The 16,510-nt window shown below is 37.4% G+C and overlaps 1 protein-coding gene across 2 annotated transcripts in view; it reads right to left on the bottom strand.

Moving 5' to 3' along the window:
• ZBBX (zinc finger B-box domain containing) overlaps positions 1–16,510 on the bottom strand; it is a 126,285-nt gene that overhangs the window by 77,813 nt on the left and 31,962 nt on the right. For both annotated transcript variants that reach the window (XM_025288712.3, XM_006077281.4), the window contains exon 8: positions 12,411–12,506. In XM_025288712.3, coding sequence (XP_025144497.3) covers positions 12,411–12,506 — 96 coding nt within the window. The remainder of the gene's footprint in view (positions 1–12,410; positions 12,507–16,510) is intronic.

Below are 16,510 nucleotides of genomic sequence, written 5' to 3'. Positions count from 1 at the left end.
AGCAACTGAGTACAGCGCAATAGAGGCAAATAATAGAGGTAGAGACAGAAGTATACACATATGCAGAAACACAGGGGGAAAACATGTGTTCCAAATGCACAGAACCCAATAAAACATTATGGATTCACTGGTTACAAGGATTGTTGAACACAGTTGGAATTCAGATAGCTTTTAATTATAAAAATCACTTCAGGAAGATCCAATTAAGCACTAATGGAATTTTTTAAGGGAATATGTGTATGCATATAGGTTTTATTGGCCTTACTTTTTGAGAAAACACGTTTCTCCCACATCGAGAATATTTTTCAAAAGTACAGTTTGTTCTGGTTTCTTTGATGTGAATTACCTCATATGCAATTGGTAAATAGGGGAATGATGTCAATATAACTGTGGAGTTGTATTGATTCTTAAGTTTTCCTTTCCAGCAACATTACTGTTTTGAAGTAATCAGGGGCAAGCTGTCTCACAATTAAAGCCAAAATCTAAACAATATATAAAGACCCTAGGAAAAAGCTGAAAATCTATAAAAATACCTCCCCCCACAGTGGGAATACAGACTATTTTAATGACTTTAATGACCATGCATTCCACTAAGTTAAGCTATCTGGAAAGAATGTGAGTGCAGATAAAGAAGTTATAAAGATACTTTCAGACAGTATCTTCTGAAATGAGCTTCCCTTGTGGCTCAACTGGCAAAGAATCCACCTGCAGTCGGGAGACCTGGGTTCGATCATTGGGTTGGGAAGATCCCCTGGAGAAGGGAAAGGCTCCCCACTCTAGTATTCCGGCCTGGAGAATTCCATGGACTGTATGGACCATGGGGTCGCAAAGAGTCAGACAAGACTGAGTGACTTTCATTTCACTTTCATTTTCAGACATTAAAGAATCTGCCCGCAATGCAGGAAGACCTGGGTTTGATCCCTGGGTCGGGAAGATTCGCTGAAGAAGGAATGGCAACCTACTCTGGTATTCTTGCCTGGAGAATTCCATGCAGGCTACAGTCCATGGCTTAGCAAAGAGTCAGACACAATTGATCAGGTAAAGATGTTATAAAGATACTCTCTCTGATTTTAAATAATGGATTAATAAAGGAGACAGCAGTTTGATTCAGAGTTTCCATTTAAGCAAAATGATGACATTAGATGTGAATTGCTACCAGGACCTGTATCACAGAAAAAGAAGCAAAAGTCCTCAAGGTCCATGCATCAATGGTTTTATATGGAGAGTTTACTGTTTTTGTTAGGGCTTTGATTACAAAGTCTCATAGAATTTGAATGGCCTTTCCCTAACTCTAATTATATGTGGAGCCCTGTTAGGTAGGGGATTATCCAGAATGGCAAGTTTTTAGAAACCATATATTGTATTATGGCAGTAATACATGTACACTGAAGAATTATGCTTTAGAGTAAAATATACTTTTTATTAAAAATCATCAAAATATTTGCTCAAGGTATATTTACCCAAAGAAATCTCCTCCACAGATTAATGTGGCTAGCATATTTATATTTATATATTACATTAAATACAGTGCATGATGATAGTATAAGGATTCTGTTATCTAAAATCAACACTATCAAACCAGACTAAACCTCTCTGAGTCAGGAGCTATGTAAAAAAGAAGGACTACTAACCACATCAAGCAGATAAATTTTCTCAAATTATCATGTATCAATAATAAGATGCAACAAGCCCATTAAATTTCCACCTAGTAAAAATATCTTTGCAAAGTAAAAATTATTTATAAAAAATGCATAATTATGAACATCCTAACCATTAAACAGGAATGAAAAAGTTTGAGGTAGATGGTAAATGGGCCCCTGGGCTGGACAGCTGCTGTTTGTCAAGCAGAGGAAAATTGGAGCTTTGATTTTGCTAGACACTTTAAGGACCAAGTTACTGACAGGAGCTGAGTGCTACTGAAGTAAAGAGATAAGACAACCACTCCTGAGGTCAAAGAGACCTCCTGGACTGCATCTGTGCAGAAAGGTTCCTTGGGGGTCAAAAGGGTGGAGGCACCAACCCATAATAGGTGCTGTCAAACCTCCACTACCCTCTATGCTGGAATCCATGTTGGCAAAAAGACACGCACTCATGCTGGGGAGTGTCTTAAGAATCTTCCTGCAATGCAGGAGACCCAGGTTTGATTCCTGAGTTGGTAAGATCCCTGGAGAAGGGAATGGCAACCCACTCCAGTATTCGTGCCTGGAGAATCCTGTGGGACAGAGGAGCCTGGTAGGTTACAGTCCATGGGATCACAAAGAGTCAGACACAACTGAGTGACTAAATTTTCACTTCCACTTTTTCATGTTGGGGCATGTCCTAGAGCAGGTCAGATGTGAGAAGAGAATCCAGATAACTGGCCAAAGGTAAGCAAAGACCCAGAAGAACTGCCCTGTATCAGTGATTTAACTGCTTCTTTACTACACTCCTCCTCATTAGGAAAGATGCCCACACCCTTTCTCTCCTGAGGTATATTTCTGCCTTGCTTCTGTCCTAAATAAACAGTCTTTCTCTGTGAGGTCCCCCCATGTTGTGCTGTGTCTCTAGTAATAAACTTTGTGCCTATTTTTACAGTTTTTGCCTCCTTGAGAAATTCGTTTTTCAAACAGGGCAAGAAGAGCCAGGGGAACTTTGCTTCTAGCCTCTAGCCCTTCGTGGTCTAGTGGCCAAGATTCCGAGTGTTCATTCAGGTTACCCAGATTCAATTCCTGGGCAGGGAACAAAGACCCTGTTGCTGTTTTTCCAAGATTAAGATGAAATTTATCTCCCAGTTTTTTCACATTATTAAAATATATACTCTTTTCTTAGGGAAAACTGTTATTTTACTTTTAATGAATCCATCTTTACAGGTAGTCTTCAGTTTAGTTCAGATCAGTCGCTCAGTCGTGTCCTACTCTTTGCGACCCCATGAATCGCAGCACACCAGGCCTCCCTCTCCATCACCAACTCCCGGAGTTCACTCGGACTCACATCCATCAAGTCAGTGATGCCATCCAGCCATCTCATCCTCTGTCGTCCCCTTCTCCTCCTGCCCCCAATCCCTCCCAGCATCAGAGTCTTTTCCAATGAGTCAACTCTTCGTATGAGGTGGCCAAAGTACTGGAGTTTCAGCTTTAGCATCATTCCTTCCAAAGAAATCCCAGGGCTGATCTCCTTCAGAATGGACTGGTTGGATCTCCTTGCAGTCCAAGGGACTCTCAAGAGCCTTCTCCTAAAAATAGGCTTTGCCATAGGGTCAATACTGAATTTTCTATGAAACTTGAAATAAAAGATACCTAAATAAATGGCTTGAGCAAAGTTTTCATCTACTGTTAGGATCAAAAGAAAGAGAGAAAAAGGTCAACTGCAGGCCAGCTAAAAGGTAAAGAAACAAGGAAAGGAATTTCCATTTAGCAGACACCAGAAAGAAGAACAGAGTTTGAATAAAAGTCCCCATATAAATATATGTAGAAATATATGTAGGAGAAAACTAAATTATTTGCAGGATGAAAGAAAACTGCAGCAGAGGGACTCACAACAGAATCATGTTTCAAATCCACTGCTCATCATATTTCTAAAAACAGATATGGAATCTGCATGAGTAGTACAAAAATGTCAGTGGTATAAAGAACTACTTAGTGCAAGCTAGATAGGAATCAAATCCTGAAAGTGTGACATTCATGTGACTGAAGTTTATTGCTTATTCTAGCACTCTTTCAGTATAACTTTAAGTAGAACTTAAAGAACCCTTAGATTTTCCTTTCCTCTAAAGGTCTAATGGAAACTATAGGTTTTATTAATCAAAGATTTATGTATTATTATTCCTCCTTGACACATAAAGACATAATAAAAAATAAGCAAGCACCTGGATACATGCCTCTGATTATAAATGCAATTTACTATTCAATAGACAGTAAATGTCAAATAAAAGTAATCTGGACTCAATATTTAGTACTATAATAAAGTGTGAGAATAATGAAATAAAATACTAAATGCAATTAAACTATTTAAAAATAATTGAGAATAATGAAATAAATACTAAATGCAATTAAACTATTTAAAAATAAGACAATATAGCATATAAATGTAATAGCACAAAAAATAATATATTTTCAAAAATTTTAAATCACTTGACACTTAAAAAAAATAACAAAACGTGATCTCAGCCTTTCAAATTTTATTGCAACATTAAAAATTCTATTTAGAGAGCAATCTTAAAAGAGCCAGAATAGCAACAAGAAAACAAAGTAGGAAAGTCACACCTGCAATCTGCTTTCTATTTGCAGTTTCAATGCCATATAATTATGTACTATATTAATTATCTTAGCAAGTACTATTGTTTTCAACTAATATTACATGTACAATGCATCCAGATGAGTTAGCTGCTTTCAGCAATTATGCATATTTGAGATACATGAAGAAAAAGTGATTTAATATGCAATACTTTGAAAAACAGATTTTTAGGCATACTACAGTCCATGGGGTCGCAAGGAGTCAGACATGACTGAGCAACTAACACACTTAGGCATATCAGAATAAACTCACCAATAAATAACAATCAATAATTGCCCACTTATTTTATTATACATAGTAATACTGTTACCTCACAACTGATGATTTTTATCTCATAAATACAAATGAACATAAAATAGAGTAAAAAAAAAATTATTGTAAAATTTATCAGACTCCATGAAAAAACTAAGACAATGTAAGTAGTACTTGCAAATTATAAAGATTCCTCAAATAATCAGCATCATTGTGATTGGCTAAAGGTTCAGACATATGATTAGACTAATGATTTTTTAAAAACAACACACATTTATTATCTCATGGGTTCCATGGGTCAGAGTCTAAGTCCAGCTTAACTGGATGCTCGCTCAGGGTCTCAGAAGAGAACAGTCAAGGTGTGGGCCAGGACACGTTCCTTCCTGAGTCTAGGGTTCTCTTCTGAGCTTACAAGGTTGTTGGCAGAATTCAGTTCCTGAGGCTACAGAACTGAAGTTCCATTTTCTGGCTGGCTACAGTCAGCTCCTAGAGGCTGCTCATACTTTGTCACTAGGAGAGGCCTCTCCCAGACCCTGTCACTCCAGGGCAAGTTACTCTTCAAGGCCAACAAGAGGATCTCTCTGACTTAGGAAGGGCCTTAGTTTCCCTTTTAAGGGCTTTCATCTGACCAAGTCAGGTCCATCCAAAATCAGCTCTCTTTTTATAACTCAACATCAACTTATCTGGAACCATAATTATGTTTGCAAAACCCCTCCACCTTTGTCATATTCTATTGGTAAGTCATGGGTTCTCAGATTAATGATCTTTACTGCCCCCTCTAATTATTGAGATTAATTATTCTCTGTTTGGATATGGAGGAAGTCTGTATTTCTCTAAAATTTTACCTCACTGTATTCCCACAAAAGTCTTCCAAGATATATATTACTCCAATACTTTTGAAAATGTCCCTCAAACTATCCCTCTTTTGACTCATTAGCATTAATATACCTTGTTTCCTAGGTTCTAAATTTGGATGGTCTAACAATTAACATTAAATTTCTTTAAATACTATATCCTGACTAATAAAACCGAATGTATGGAGTACCTCCTATGAACAGGATACTTTCATATTTGTTGTCATTTAATCTGATCCTTCCAATATTTTTGTAAGTTCCTGAGCTTGCATATATGAGTTTTATCTTACAGATTCTTTTAGCCTAAATATTATAGAAACACCCTCATTTCCCTTTGAGATGGCTTTGGGCCATCACTGCATTAAACCCTTGCACTGCTTCTTTGTTCTCCACTGCATCTGTTACTCTGTCACTTTATTCTGTAATATACTCTCTAAACCACTCATGTTCTTCCAATTCTTCACTGGTGATAGCAGAAGTCTTACTCTCACTTTTCACACCCCTTTCAAATTTAGTCTCTTCCCTTTCCCTTGCTTTTCTTAGTATGGCATCTAAAAATATCATCATCACAGATACAACTTCACTGAGGTAGAGGGTATTAAAATGTACCCATATTTAAAACATGCCCTGAATTCTGAAACTGTCTTCACAAAATCCTTATCAACATTTCTCCAAGGAAGATATAAAATGGCCATGCTGCTGCTGCTGCTGCTGTCGCTTCAGTCGTGTCTGACCATGTGCGACCCCATAGACGGCCGCCCACCAGGCTCCCCCATCCCTGGGATTCTCCAGGCAAGAACACTGGAGTGGGTTGCCATTTCCTTCTCCAATGCATGAAAGGGAAAAGTGAAAGTGAAGTCGCTTAGCCGCATCCGACTCTTCGCGACCCCATGGACTACAACCTACCAGGTTCCTCCGTCCATGGGGTTTTCCAGGCAAGAGTACTGGAGTGGGGTGCCATCGCACATGAAAAGATGTTCAACATAATTGGTAATTGGGGGAAATGCAAATGAAAATCACAGTGAGATACTACTTCATGCCCATTAGGCTACTAGAATCAAAAAGTCAGATGTAAGTGTTGGCTAGGGCATAGAGAAATCAGAATCTCCATACTCTGTTGATAGGAGTATGAAATGGAGCAGTCACTCTCTGGCCATTTCTCAATTAAAGATTAGAGTTATCTTACAACCCAGAAATTCCATACTAGAGATATAGCAATGAGAAATTAAAACATATCCCCACAAAAACCTGTACATAAATATTCACAGCAGCATTATTCACAATGGCCAAAAGGTAGAAATAGCTACATGTCCATCAAATGACGAATGGATAAACAAAATGTGGTATATCCATACAATGGAATGTTATTTGCCCATAAATAAGGGAAGCACTAATACATGCCACAACATAGATAGAACCTAAAAAGCAGCTAGTCATCAAAGACCACACATCCATGAATATACTAAAATCCATTGAATTGCAAACTTCACATGGAGTTGTAGAGTATGTAAGTTACATCTTAATAAAAACTTTTTAAAAAAATTCTTGTCAGTGATGTCTATATATGTGTCCTTTATTTATCTTTTGGGTATAACATCATTCCGTTTTCTGAAATTTGTTAATCAAAGACTTAATTGACCATCCTTCCTGGAGTCTACCTGAGTAAATTAAACTTTCAGACTCACCAGGTTGTCATCAAACCACTCTTGGCAACAGTCTGCTCAGAAGGTTAAGGACAGGAACAACAGTTTGCCCATGAGATGGCATCAGCTGTTATTTTTTGGTGAGAGTCTTGCAATAGCTCACGCAGAAGTACCACTCAGAGAGGTGAGGGACAGACCTCCCATTCTGACGGTTCTGAAGCCCCACAGGGGCTTCGGTTACATAGCTCCCCACACTGCACTGGGAAAGCTATGGCTTACCCCAGGTATTAATAACTACGGCCCTCATGTTAGAGGCAATCTGCCAACCCAGAGCCATTCTATGAATATATGATCTAGAAACATAGTTGATATTAAGAATTTTATCTGTTTCCCGGGGGGTGGGGTGGGGAGAAGAGCTAGAAAGGTAACTAAAGGTCAAATCTCAGACACAAGAGGAAAGGCTTTTCTTAACCCTTGACCAACATAACTTACTAACGTACCATGTAATTAATTATGCAATTTTTGGTTTTCAAAATTCAGAGAAAAAGAAACTGTGCCACTTAAAATGTAGTCTTAAATTATTTCATGAGCTTGATTGTATCTGTCAGAATTTATTCATGTTTTCTTTCATTCATTCAAAAATGTGATTTTTACATGCCAGCTATGATGTTAAGCACTAAGAATATAATGATGAACAAGACAGAAATAGTTCCTCTCCTTAGAAGATCTGAAATTTAACAGAAGATATAGAGGAGAAAATGTTCAATAAGAAAACAGTTTAAAAAATCCTTTGACAGAAGTTCAGAATTATATGGAATTATTCATATTTAAGAAAGAAAAGAAAAACTGAGCCAATAGTTGTTTATATATACATGTTCTCAATATTTTATTTTTTCTTTTGTATAGTGCTAACTATAGTCATAAATAACAAATGTATATATTGCTATATAATGTTAAGATATTGACATTACCTGGACTTTAATTTGAGGGAACATGTACTCCCCATTCTTCTATTTCTATTCTTGTCTGTGAGACTTTGGGAAGAAAAAGAGAGCATGCTCACCTCTGCCTATCCTGGTTTCTCCAAGGGCTGCCTGCCCTGAGAAAGATGTTTTCCAATCTAGATCTCCACTAAGGGCTTTTTCTGGGTGAATCCTGCGGTGCCACCTTCCCTGGTGGCACAGTGGTAAAGAATCCGCCTGCCAATAGAGACTAGGTTCCATCCCTGGGTGGAGAAGATCCCCTGGAGGAGGAAATGGCAACCCACTCCAGTAAGTTGCCTGAAGAGTCCCATGGACACAAGAGCCAGGTGGGCTACAGTCCATGGAGTCACAAAGAGTAGAACTTAGAGACTGAGCCTGCCCTTCCAAAGGGAAATGTCTAAAATATGAGGGCTGGGAAAAGGGACAAAAAGTTAAATTTCAGGAAGCATCAGTAAGCTGAATTTATCCGAACACCTGTGCTACAAACCACTAATTCTGATTGTATCAATAATAGAACTGATATTTTGATTTATATGTTCTGACTCTAATACCTATTTCTCAATTGGTTTAGAATCTGGAAAGTGAAGGAGATGTGATATATTGCCCTTCAAAAATTTCAATACATTCTAAAATTGGCCAACAAACATCTATAATCTGACTCTATATTACATACTGTCACATTTCCGGTTCACCAAGAAACAAATTCTGTGATTTGCCTGCCTGACGTCTACTGGGGTGTGCTCTGAGAATAATACCTGTGGGCTGTGGGAGAGTGAAGACAGCAGAACTAGGCAAAGAGGAAAGCTGAATTATATGCACTTGTCAACCCCCAAAGAGGAGCTGTAATAGTCCATCTGAGTTGTCCTCAATTGAGGCAATGGGTTTCTGAGAATTTGTGCCCTAACCTAGACCAGATATTTGACCAGAGGATGGGCTGCCTCCAGAAATGGAGTGTAAACTTGGAGGTGGTGGTTCTCTTTGTGTGAAAGTCGCTCAGTCGTGTCCAACTCTTAGAGACCCCAAGGACTATATAGTCTATGGAATTCTTCAGGCCAGAACACTGGAGTGGGTAGCCTTTCCCTTCTCCAGAGGATCTTCCCAACCCAGGGATCAAACCCAGGTCTCCCTCATTGAAGGTGGATTCTTTACAAGTTGAGCCACAAGAGAAGCTCAGCAGTTCTCTTTAGGCAAAGGCAATTCGTGGGAAGAAACTCTGTTATGATCTACCTGTAGACAGCATTCCAGGAGGTTAGGGAAGTGAGTTTCTCAGTTCTAAAGAGGAGGATCTGGGTGTCACAACACAGCATCTACAGTATGTCTGCACATAGCATTTAAAATTGGTACCTTAAGATCATCAAGTAACCATGTTATTATCTAAATGACTAGCTATGGTCGAAAAATACTGTATTATTCTAAACATTAACAAATAATGATAGTGTGAATCTAAAAGCTGGTACTGGTCATTGTCCAACGAAGAAAACACTCTACCACCACTAAGTCAGAAAACATATAGTATTCTGATGATAACTGAGGTTCTGCCTGGTAATTATTCTCCTGTAAGTATGTTCAAACAAACAAATATTCCCACTTATAATCCATATTTATATAGGCATACCTTATCTTGTAGATAAAAAGGATGAACATAAATGCTTCATACTAGAAAACATGGAAATTCTACTTCAATTATCTCTTGTCTCATTACTAACCAACTCTCTTCCCAAGGTTTCTCCTCCAGTTAAGAAAATCTCCATTCCAATTTTTAAAATATACATACCAGAGTATAGTAATGATTTACTCAATCCAGCCTCCCTCTGTGCATGTCATACTTCAAAATGGAATGCCTTTCATCTGTTTTGCCCCCTATTTTCCTTTATTTCTAATTAACCTTGTTCTCTTCTTTTTTTTTTAATTTTATTTTATTTTTAAACTTTACATAATTGTATTAGTTTTGCCAAATCTCTTCTGCTTGATCTTTTGTTGTTAAAAGGAAATACAAATTCCTGATATATTAAGACCTTATTTTTCACCAATGTGAGGCTTTCCCAGTGGAGAAAATCTTTAATTTCAACCTTTATTGTTGAAAATTTATTCTAAATAAAGAAGTAGAATTTTCATCCTCAGTAACTCTATGCATTTACACATTATTTTGCAGATAATTAACTATTTCACTATTTAGTTAATAGTTAATTAACTATTAACTAAATCACTTCTAAGTATAAATCAATCATAAATCAAAAGACAGACCCTTTGAAATTATTTTATTCAACATGGAAATGGTAATAGTTTGCCTTCGATATTTTTTAGGGATTTATCTCTTAAATGAAACAAGATAGGCCAGAACAAAATGGTTACTACTGACTGTGAACTTTGTAAAGACTCACTGATCTGTAAGCTGGGGTTGAAATGGTTTACAACACTCAAAACAGGTCATTCTTAAATGCCAACATAGGTTAAATAATATAAAGTACAGCAGCCATTAGCCTAGAATGCTTGCTTTTTATATAGTATTGCTTAATATTCAGATATATTCTCAGATTAAGTATGAATTCAACAGTCAATGAAAAAAATCTCATTACTTCTTTTTCTTTGTTTCCACAATATGTATATTTTTAAATTAAGATACAGTTGATGTACAATAGCATGTGAATTACAGATGACCAAAAAGAGTCTCATGACTTTTACCAAAGATGGTAAAGAACTAAAAATACTATGGCTGATTAATATGACTAAACCACCAAGCAGAAAGAGATATATACTCACTGCTTAACAATGACCATCAGGTCAACATATAACAGCATCAAAAACATTACCTTAATGCACAGGGAAGAATGATGGGGAAAAAAAATCAAAGGACTAAACAGTGCACAGAAATAGTAAGAAAATGACAGATAGTCAATGGGATGATTGATTAAAGGTAAGAAGGGCTTCCCGGGTGGCACTAGGGGTAAAGAATCTGCCTCCCAATGCAGGAGACACAAGAGACAAGATGGGGGTTTGATTCCTGGGTCAGGAAGATTCCCTGGAGGAGAAAAATGCAACTCAGTCCAGTATTCTTGCCTGAAAAATCCCATGGACAGAGAGGAGCCTGGTGGGTTTCAGTCCATAGGGTCACAAAGAGCTGGACACTGAGGACTGAACTGAAGCGAACTGATACTCCGTACAGCTAGCACAGTGCCTACATTTGCTGACCGACAATTAGGAAAATATGCTGAATAAATCGCTGAATGGAAAATTCTAATGTGAATTCACAGTGGGGTGATTATACTCCTTACCCTCACAGTGGAGTGCCTTTAGTTAAATTCTTATGATTTATCTATTAACTATTACACTCACTTTTATGTACATTCATTTTAATTTCCTATAACTGTCCAGTTGTATGATACTTCCTGAGGCAGGGGAATAGACAGTGGCTTTTTGTTTTCCCTCCATCACTTCTGCCAGAAGGCTCTAAACTCAAAAGTAAATAAGTAACTGACTTTGATAAATACTGATAAAAGGAAGGTCAGTGTTATGCTTTGTGCCCGTTATGACTCGGGTCTTCAGCCTCTGTGAGAGCTACTGATATTTATATATGTTGAACAACACGTAATGATTGAAGTCTACCAGTGATCTTTCCAAATATAGACAATCATAAAATACACAAGATAATATTAAATCCCTTAACCCCAAGGTCCTGGGTTCTCACTCTTACCTCCAGGTCCTTAGGAGCAGGATCCCAGTGGTACTGATCTGTGTAGGGTCACTGCCTAGCACTAACTCTTTACTATAAGTGAAATCTATGACAAACCAGGGCATCATCAAATGTATCTGGCATAAAATGTTAAGTCTATATTTAGCCATATTTATTGTTTAAGCACTAGAAACTTAAAGCCATCTGACAGGGTTTGAGTTTAAGCATTTAAAAAAAAAATTACATGAGGATAATAAACGCTGGTGATGTGTAGGAGGAAAAGTAGAAACATGAGAAATAAGCTTACTTAAACAACAATGAGGGAAGACAAATAAAAGACTATTTTTTTTAAATAAACATGAGAAGAAAGCAAGAGATTTCTATTTAAAAACTAGATAGAAATAATACTTAAATCATGTGTTCATTTGAAACCACAATAGAAAAAAATATTGTCTAAGTTTTAAATGTCAAGTTCACAGTTAGAATGCCTAATGCAAAAATTCTAATCAAGCTAAGTGTTTCAGGAGCTATATTAAAGAACAGTTTAAACAGCAAAATAAAATCCAGATTACCGTTGTCAAGTAATTTTAAGTTACATGTAAAGACTGTACATAATAGAATTTTAGAAATTAATGCAAATCATCCTAAATTCTAGATAATTAAACAGGTCTTAAATGTCTTCCTGGTGAAACATTTTATAAACACACTACAAGTAGAGCATTTTAAGATGTCATACCTGCAAAAGAGTTGTTCTATGAAGTTTTAGTGCCCCCTTCTGGTGGATTTTAGCAAAGCATCCTGAACAATAATCTTCTCCACATTCAAGGCATACCTTAAAAGATATTGAAAAATCATACAGTCTCATAAAATATGACTTTGAGAAAACATATGTGTGAAGAACTCATTGCTCTCATCTTTATTTCTCCAGTTACACACCAAGAAATTGAGAATCCCAAGGAAATAGGACAACATTTGTGCCAGTTAAGATGTAACTGAGAAAAATTAACTTGAAAACTTTAACTATTCTCATGACAAAATAAATATAACAGCTGCAAGTAGGCTTCAGTGCTAGTTGCATGTACATATGTACAATTTTTAAAACCCAGCAACCTCAGATCAAATTTCTTAACCTGGTAAAAATTAAGTGTTATCTCTGAGTCAAAACTACTTCATTATGAGTTCTTTTATCTTTCTGTATGGATTTACATGACATAATTTGTTTCAAAGGATGCATATATAATTCGTCTCCAAAAATCCCCACAGACTTCTTTGAATGGCACTGCTTCACTGGTGATTCTCAAAATGTGATTTTTAAAAGCATACTTAGAAGATTCCTCAAAGGAAAAAAAAGTATAAGAAAAAACATGTCAGCAATGCTTATGCCTGACGAAATGATTATGCACAAATGTGTATTTGCCTAGCAAATGCTATATGCTGTTAAAATGTAATTTTTTCAATTTGTGGAGAAGTTGGAAAATGTGATATACTTCTACTTACGATGGTGCTGAGCAAGGGTGAAAGTGAAGAAAGAAAATGAAATTTTTACTGCAAGAGTAATTACTACTGTGTAGATGTACAGGCACCCCAACACCTCTTACAGTATGATAAAAAAAATAGTGCAAATGGCTAATAGCCCTCATTTCCTTGAGTTTGGCCTAGGTTGAGAATAACTGACAGCACGAGACTTGGAGATAGTCAGGAAGCCTGTGTCAAGAAGCTCACACTGCCTTCAGCTTTCTTTCATTTCCTCCCCCTTTAGGATGCCCACCAATCTTCTCCCCTCCTTCTTCTCTCATTGTATTAGGGTACAATAAGCATAAAGCAGCTGGAGCAGACTGGGGAGTGACAGATTAGGGTCTTCTGCCTCGTTCGGTTCAGTGGTAGCCTGATGTGCAATTCAGCAGTGGCGCTTCTCAAACTGCACCATGTATGTGAATTTCCTGGGAATTAGCTACAGTACACACTCTGGTTTGGGAAGTCTGAACGGGATTGAGATCCTGCATTCTAACAAGCTCCCAGGTGATGTCCACCAGCTGTTGGATGCAGACCACATAGTGAGTAAAAAGGGGTTGGAGTGTATGAATGAAAAAAAGTAGACTAAACTTAGAAGGTGTGAGGTTAAATTAGGAGCTTGGTACTAACAGATACACACTGCTGCTACTGCTACTGCTACTAAGTCACTTCAGTCGTGTCCAACTCTGCGTGACCCCATAGATGGCAGCCCACCAGGCTCCCCTGTCCCTGGGATTCTCCAGGCAAGAACACTGGAGTGGGTTGCCATTTCCTTCTCCAATGCATGAAAGTGAAAAGTGAAAGTGAAATTGCTCAGTTGTGTCTGACTCCTAGCGACCTCATGGACTGCAGCCTACCAGGCTCCTCCATCCATGGGATTTTCCAGGCAAGAGTACTGGAGTGGGGTGCCATTGCCTTCTCCAACAGATACACACTGCCATATATAAAATAGATAACCAAGAAGGACCTATTGTATAGACAGAAAATTATACTCAGTATTTTTAATAACCTATAAAGGGAAAGAATCTGAAAAATATATATAACTGTGTGTGTATATATATATATATATATATATATTTAACTAAATCACTTTGCTGTGTACCTGAAACTAACACAACATTGTAAATCAACTATACCTCAATGAAAAATAAATAAAATAAAACTCAAAAGGAGTCCATTAATTTTTTTTAATTGTATTGCAAATTCCCATATGATGATGCAGTTATCTACAATAATGTAGCCATGTTTATTAAACATGAAATGGTTAGGAAAACTACTCAAAAAATGTTAAAAGAGTAATTTTATGTAACTAAAATCAAACTAAAAAGGAAGAGTCGAATCAAATAACAATATTCACAGCATTCAGGGAGCACTAACTCATTGTTCTAAGGGCTTCATGTGTTCCATCTCATTTAATTCTAACAAGAACCCCATAAGGTTGGCATGACCATTGTACCTCCATTGTGAAGATGAGGCAACAAAGGAACATAATGATTGAGAATTTGTCCAATCATACAGCTAATGGAGCCAGGATTTCAACCCCAGGGTCTGACTCAAAACTTAAACTCTTACCCATACCCACATTACTAATGATTAATCATTGACCATTGATTGCAGTACTAATCATTTATGGGAAACCTTGATAAAATCTGCAATAAAATAAATCCAATATGTCAAATGATGGCATGGTCTATGCTGAAGTTGAGTATGACATGCTGCAAGGCTCAAAGGAATGTTAATTAGTATTCCTCTCCTTCTTCCTCTCCCTCTCCTTCCACAGAATCCACACCAACCTCCTCATAATCCTTCTCAAGGGCAGCCATGTCCTCACGGGCCTCAGAAAACTCTCCTTCCTCCATGCCCTCACCCATGTACCAGTGAACAAAGGCACGCTTGGCATACATCAGGTCAAACTTGTGGTCCAGGCGAGCCCAGGCCTCAGCAATGGCTGTGGTGTTGCTCAGCATGCACACAGCTCGCTGTACTTTGGCCAGGTCTCCACCAGGTACCACAGTGGGAGGCTGGTAGTTAATGCCAACCTTGAAGCCAGTGGGGCACCAGTCCACAAACTGGATGCTACGCTTTGTCTTGATGGTGGCAATGGCAGCATTGACATCTTTGGGAACCACGTCACCACGGTACAACAGTGTGATTATAGCTACACAAAATTGGATTTATAATTTTAGTGGAAGAAAAATAAGTACTATCCCAGTACAGGAAATGGTTATAGCCTGTCAATTCTTGTTTCAAGAGCTATAGTCTCAAGTAAATGAAGATATAACTAAATCCATAATTTTTAAGTACCAAATTAAAAGCCATAATTTCACATACACATATGGAAGTAGTATTGTATTAATGGTTTCAAAATATATTCTACAACATACCAGCTGTTATTTTAATGAATGTCTCATAAATATTGGGCACCATTTTTACAATAGATGACTGAATGTCAGTCTAAGCATATAGTGAAAGTGAAGTTGCTCAGTCATGTCCAACTCTTTGCGACCCCATGGACTATAGTCTGCCAGGCTCCTCCATCCGTGGGATTTTCCAGGAAAGAGTACTGGAGTGGGTTGCCATTTCCTTTTCCAGGGATCTTCCAAACTCAGGGATCAAACCTGGGTCTCCTACATTGCAGGCAGACTCTTTACCATCTGAGCCACAAGGGAAGCCTTGAGCATAAAATTCTAGGCCAAATATTTGCGAACAATAGATTTTTAATGAAAGTAACCAAAGGGATATTGTACTGGAAGATCAAAGCTGGAGTCACATAGCAAGCTTATATATTTTGTTATACAAGCATATTTGGATTTTAAAAAATGGATTTAATGGATTTAAAATAATGAATTTAAATCCACAATGGATTTAAAAATGGGGGAAAATGACCAACAACTGGAAAATCTTTTTAGGCAGTTTGTATAGCTGGCAAAAACACAGATAAGGACTTCATTCCACCACAGATGATTCGTCAATGATGGAATACCCAAGTGCAGTTCTAGCATATCACTTTTTAATTTGATCAAGGCTGGGTCAGTTATGCTATGACTTCAGAATCCAAGTTTAATTAAATTATCCACATTTGCCAAATAAGTAATCTTCAACTATCCATTTCCCTTTTGCCATAAAGAAACAGCCAAAAGCCTCTGGAATTTATTTTCAAAATAAGAAATCTGCAAATTGAGGAGCTTATTTTTACTACCAATATATATGAAGACAACATATATAAAATGTGCCCAAAAAAAGGCATACAATTTACTACCTTCTCTTAATGTGCTAGGCACAATGCTAAATACTTCACATGCATCAACCATTATCTTCAATAAC

Source organism: Bubalus bubalis, chromosome 1 (genome assembly GCF_019923935.1).
Source record: "Bubalus bubalis isolate 160015118507 breed Murrah chromosome 1, NDDB_SH_1, whole genome shotgun sequence".
NCBI classification, from domain to species: Eukaryota; Metazoa; Chordata; class Mammalia; order Artiodactyla; family Bovidae; genus Bubalus; species Bubalus bubalis.
This window is presented reverse-complemented; position numbering and strand designations above follow the sequence as displayed.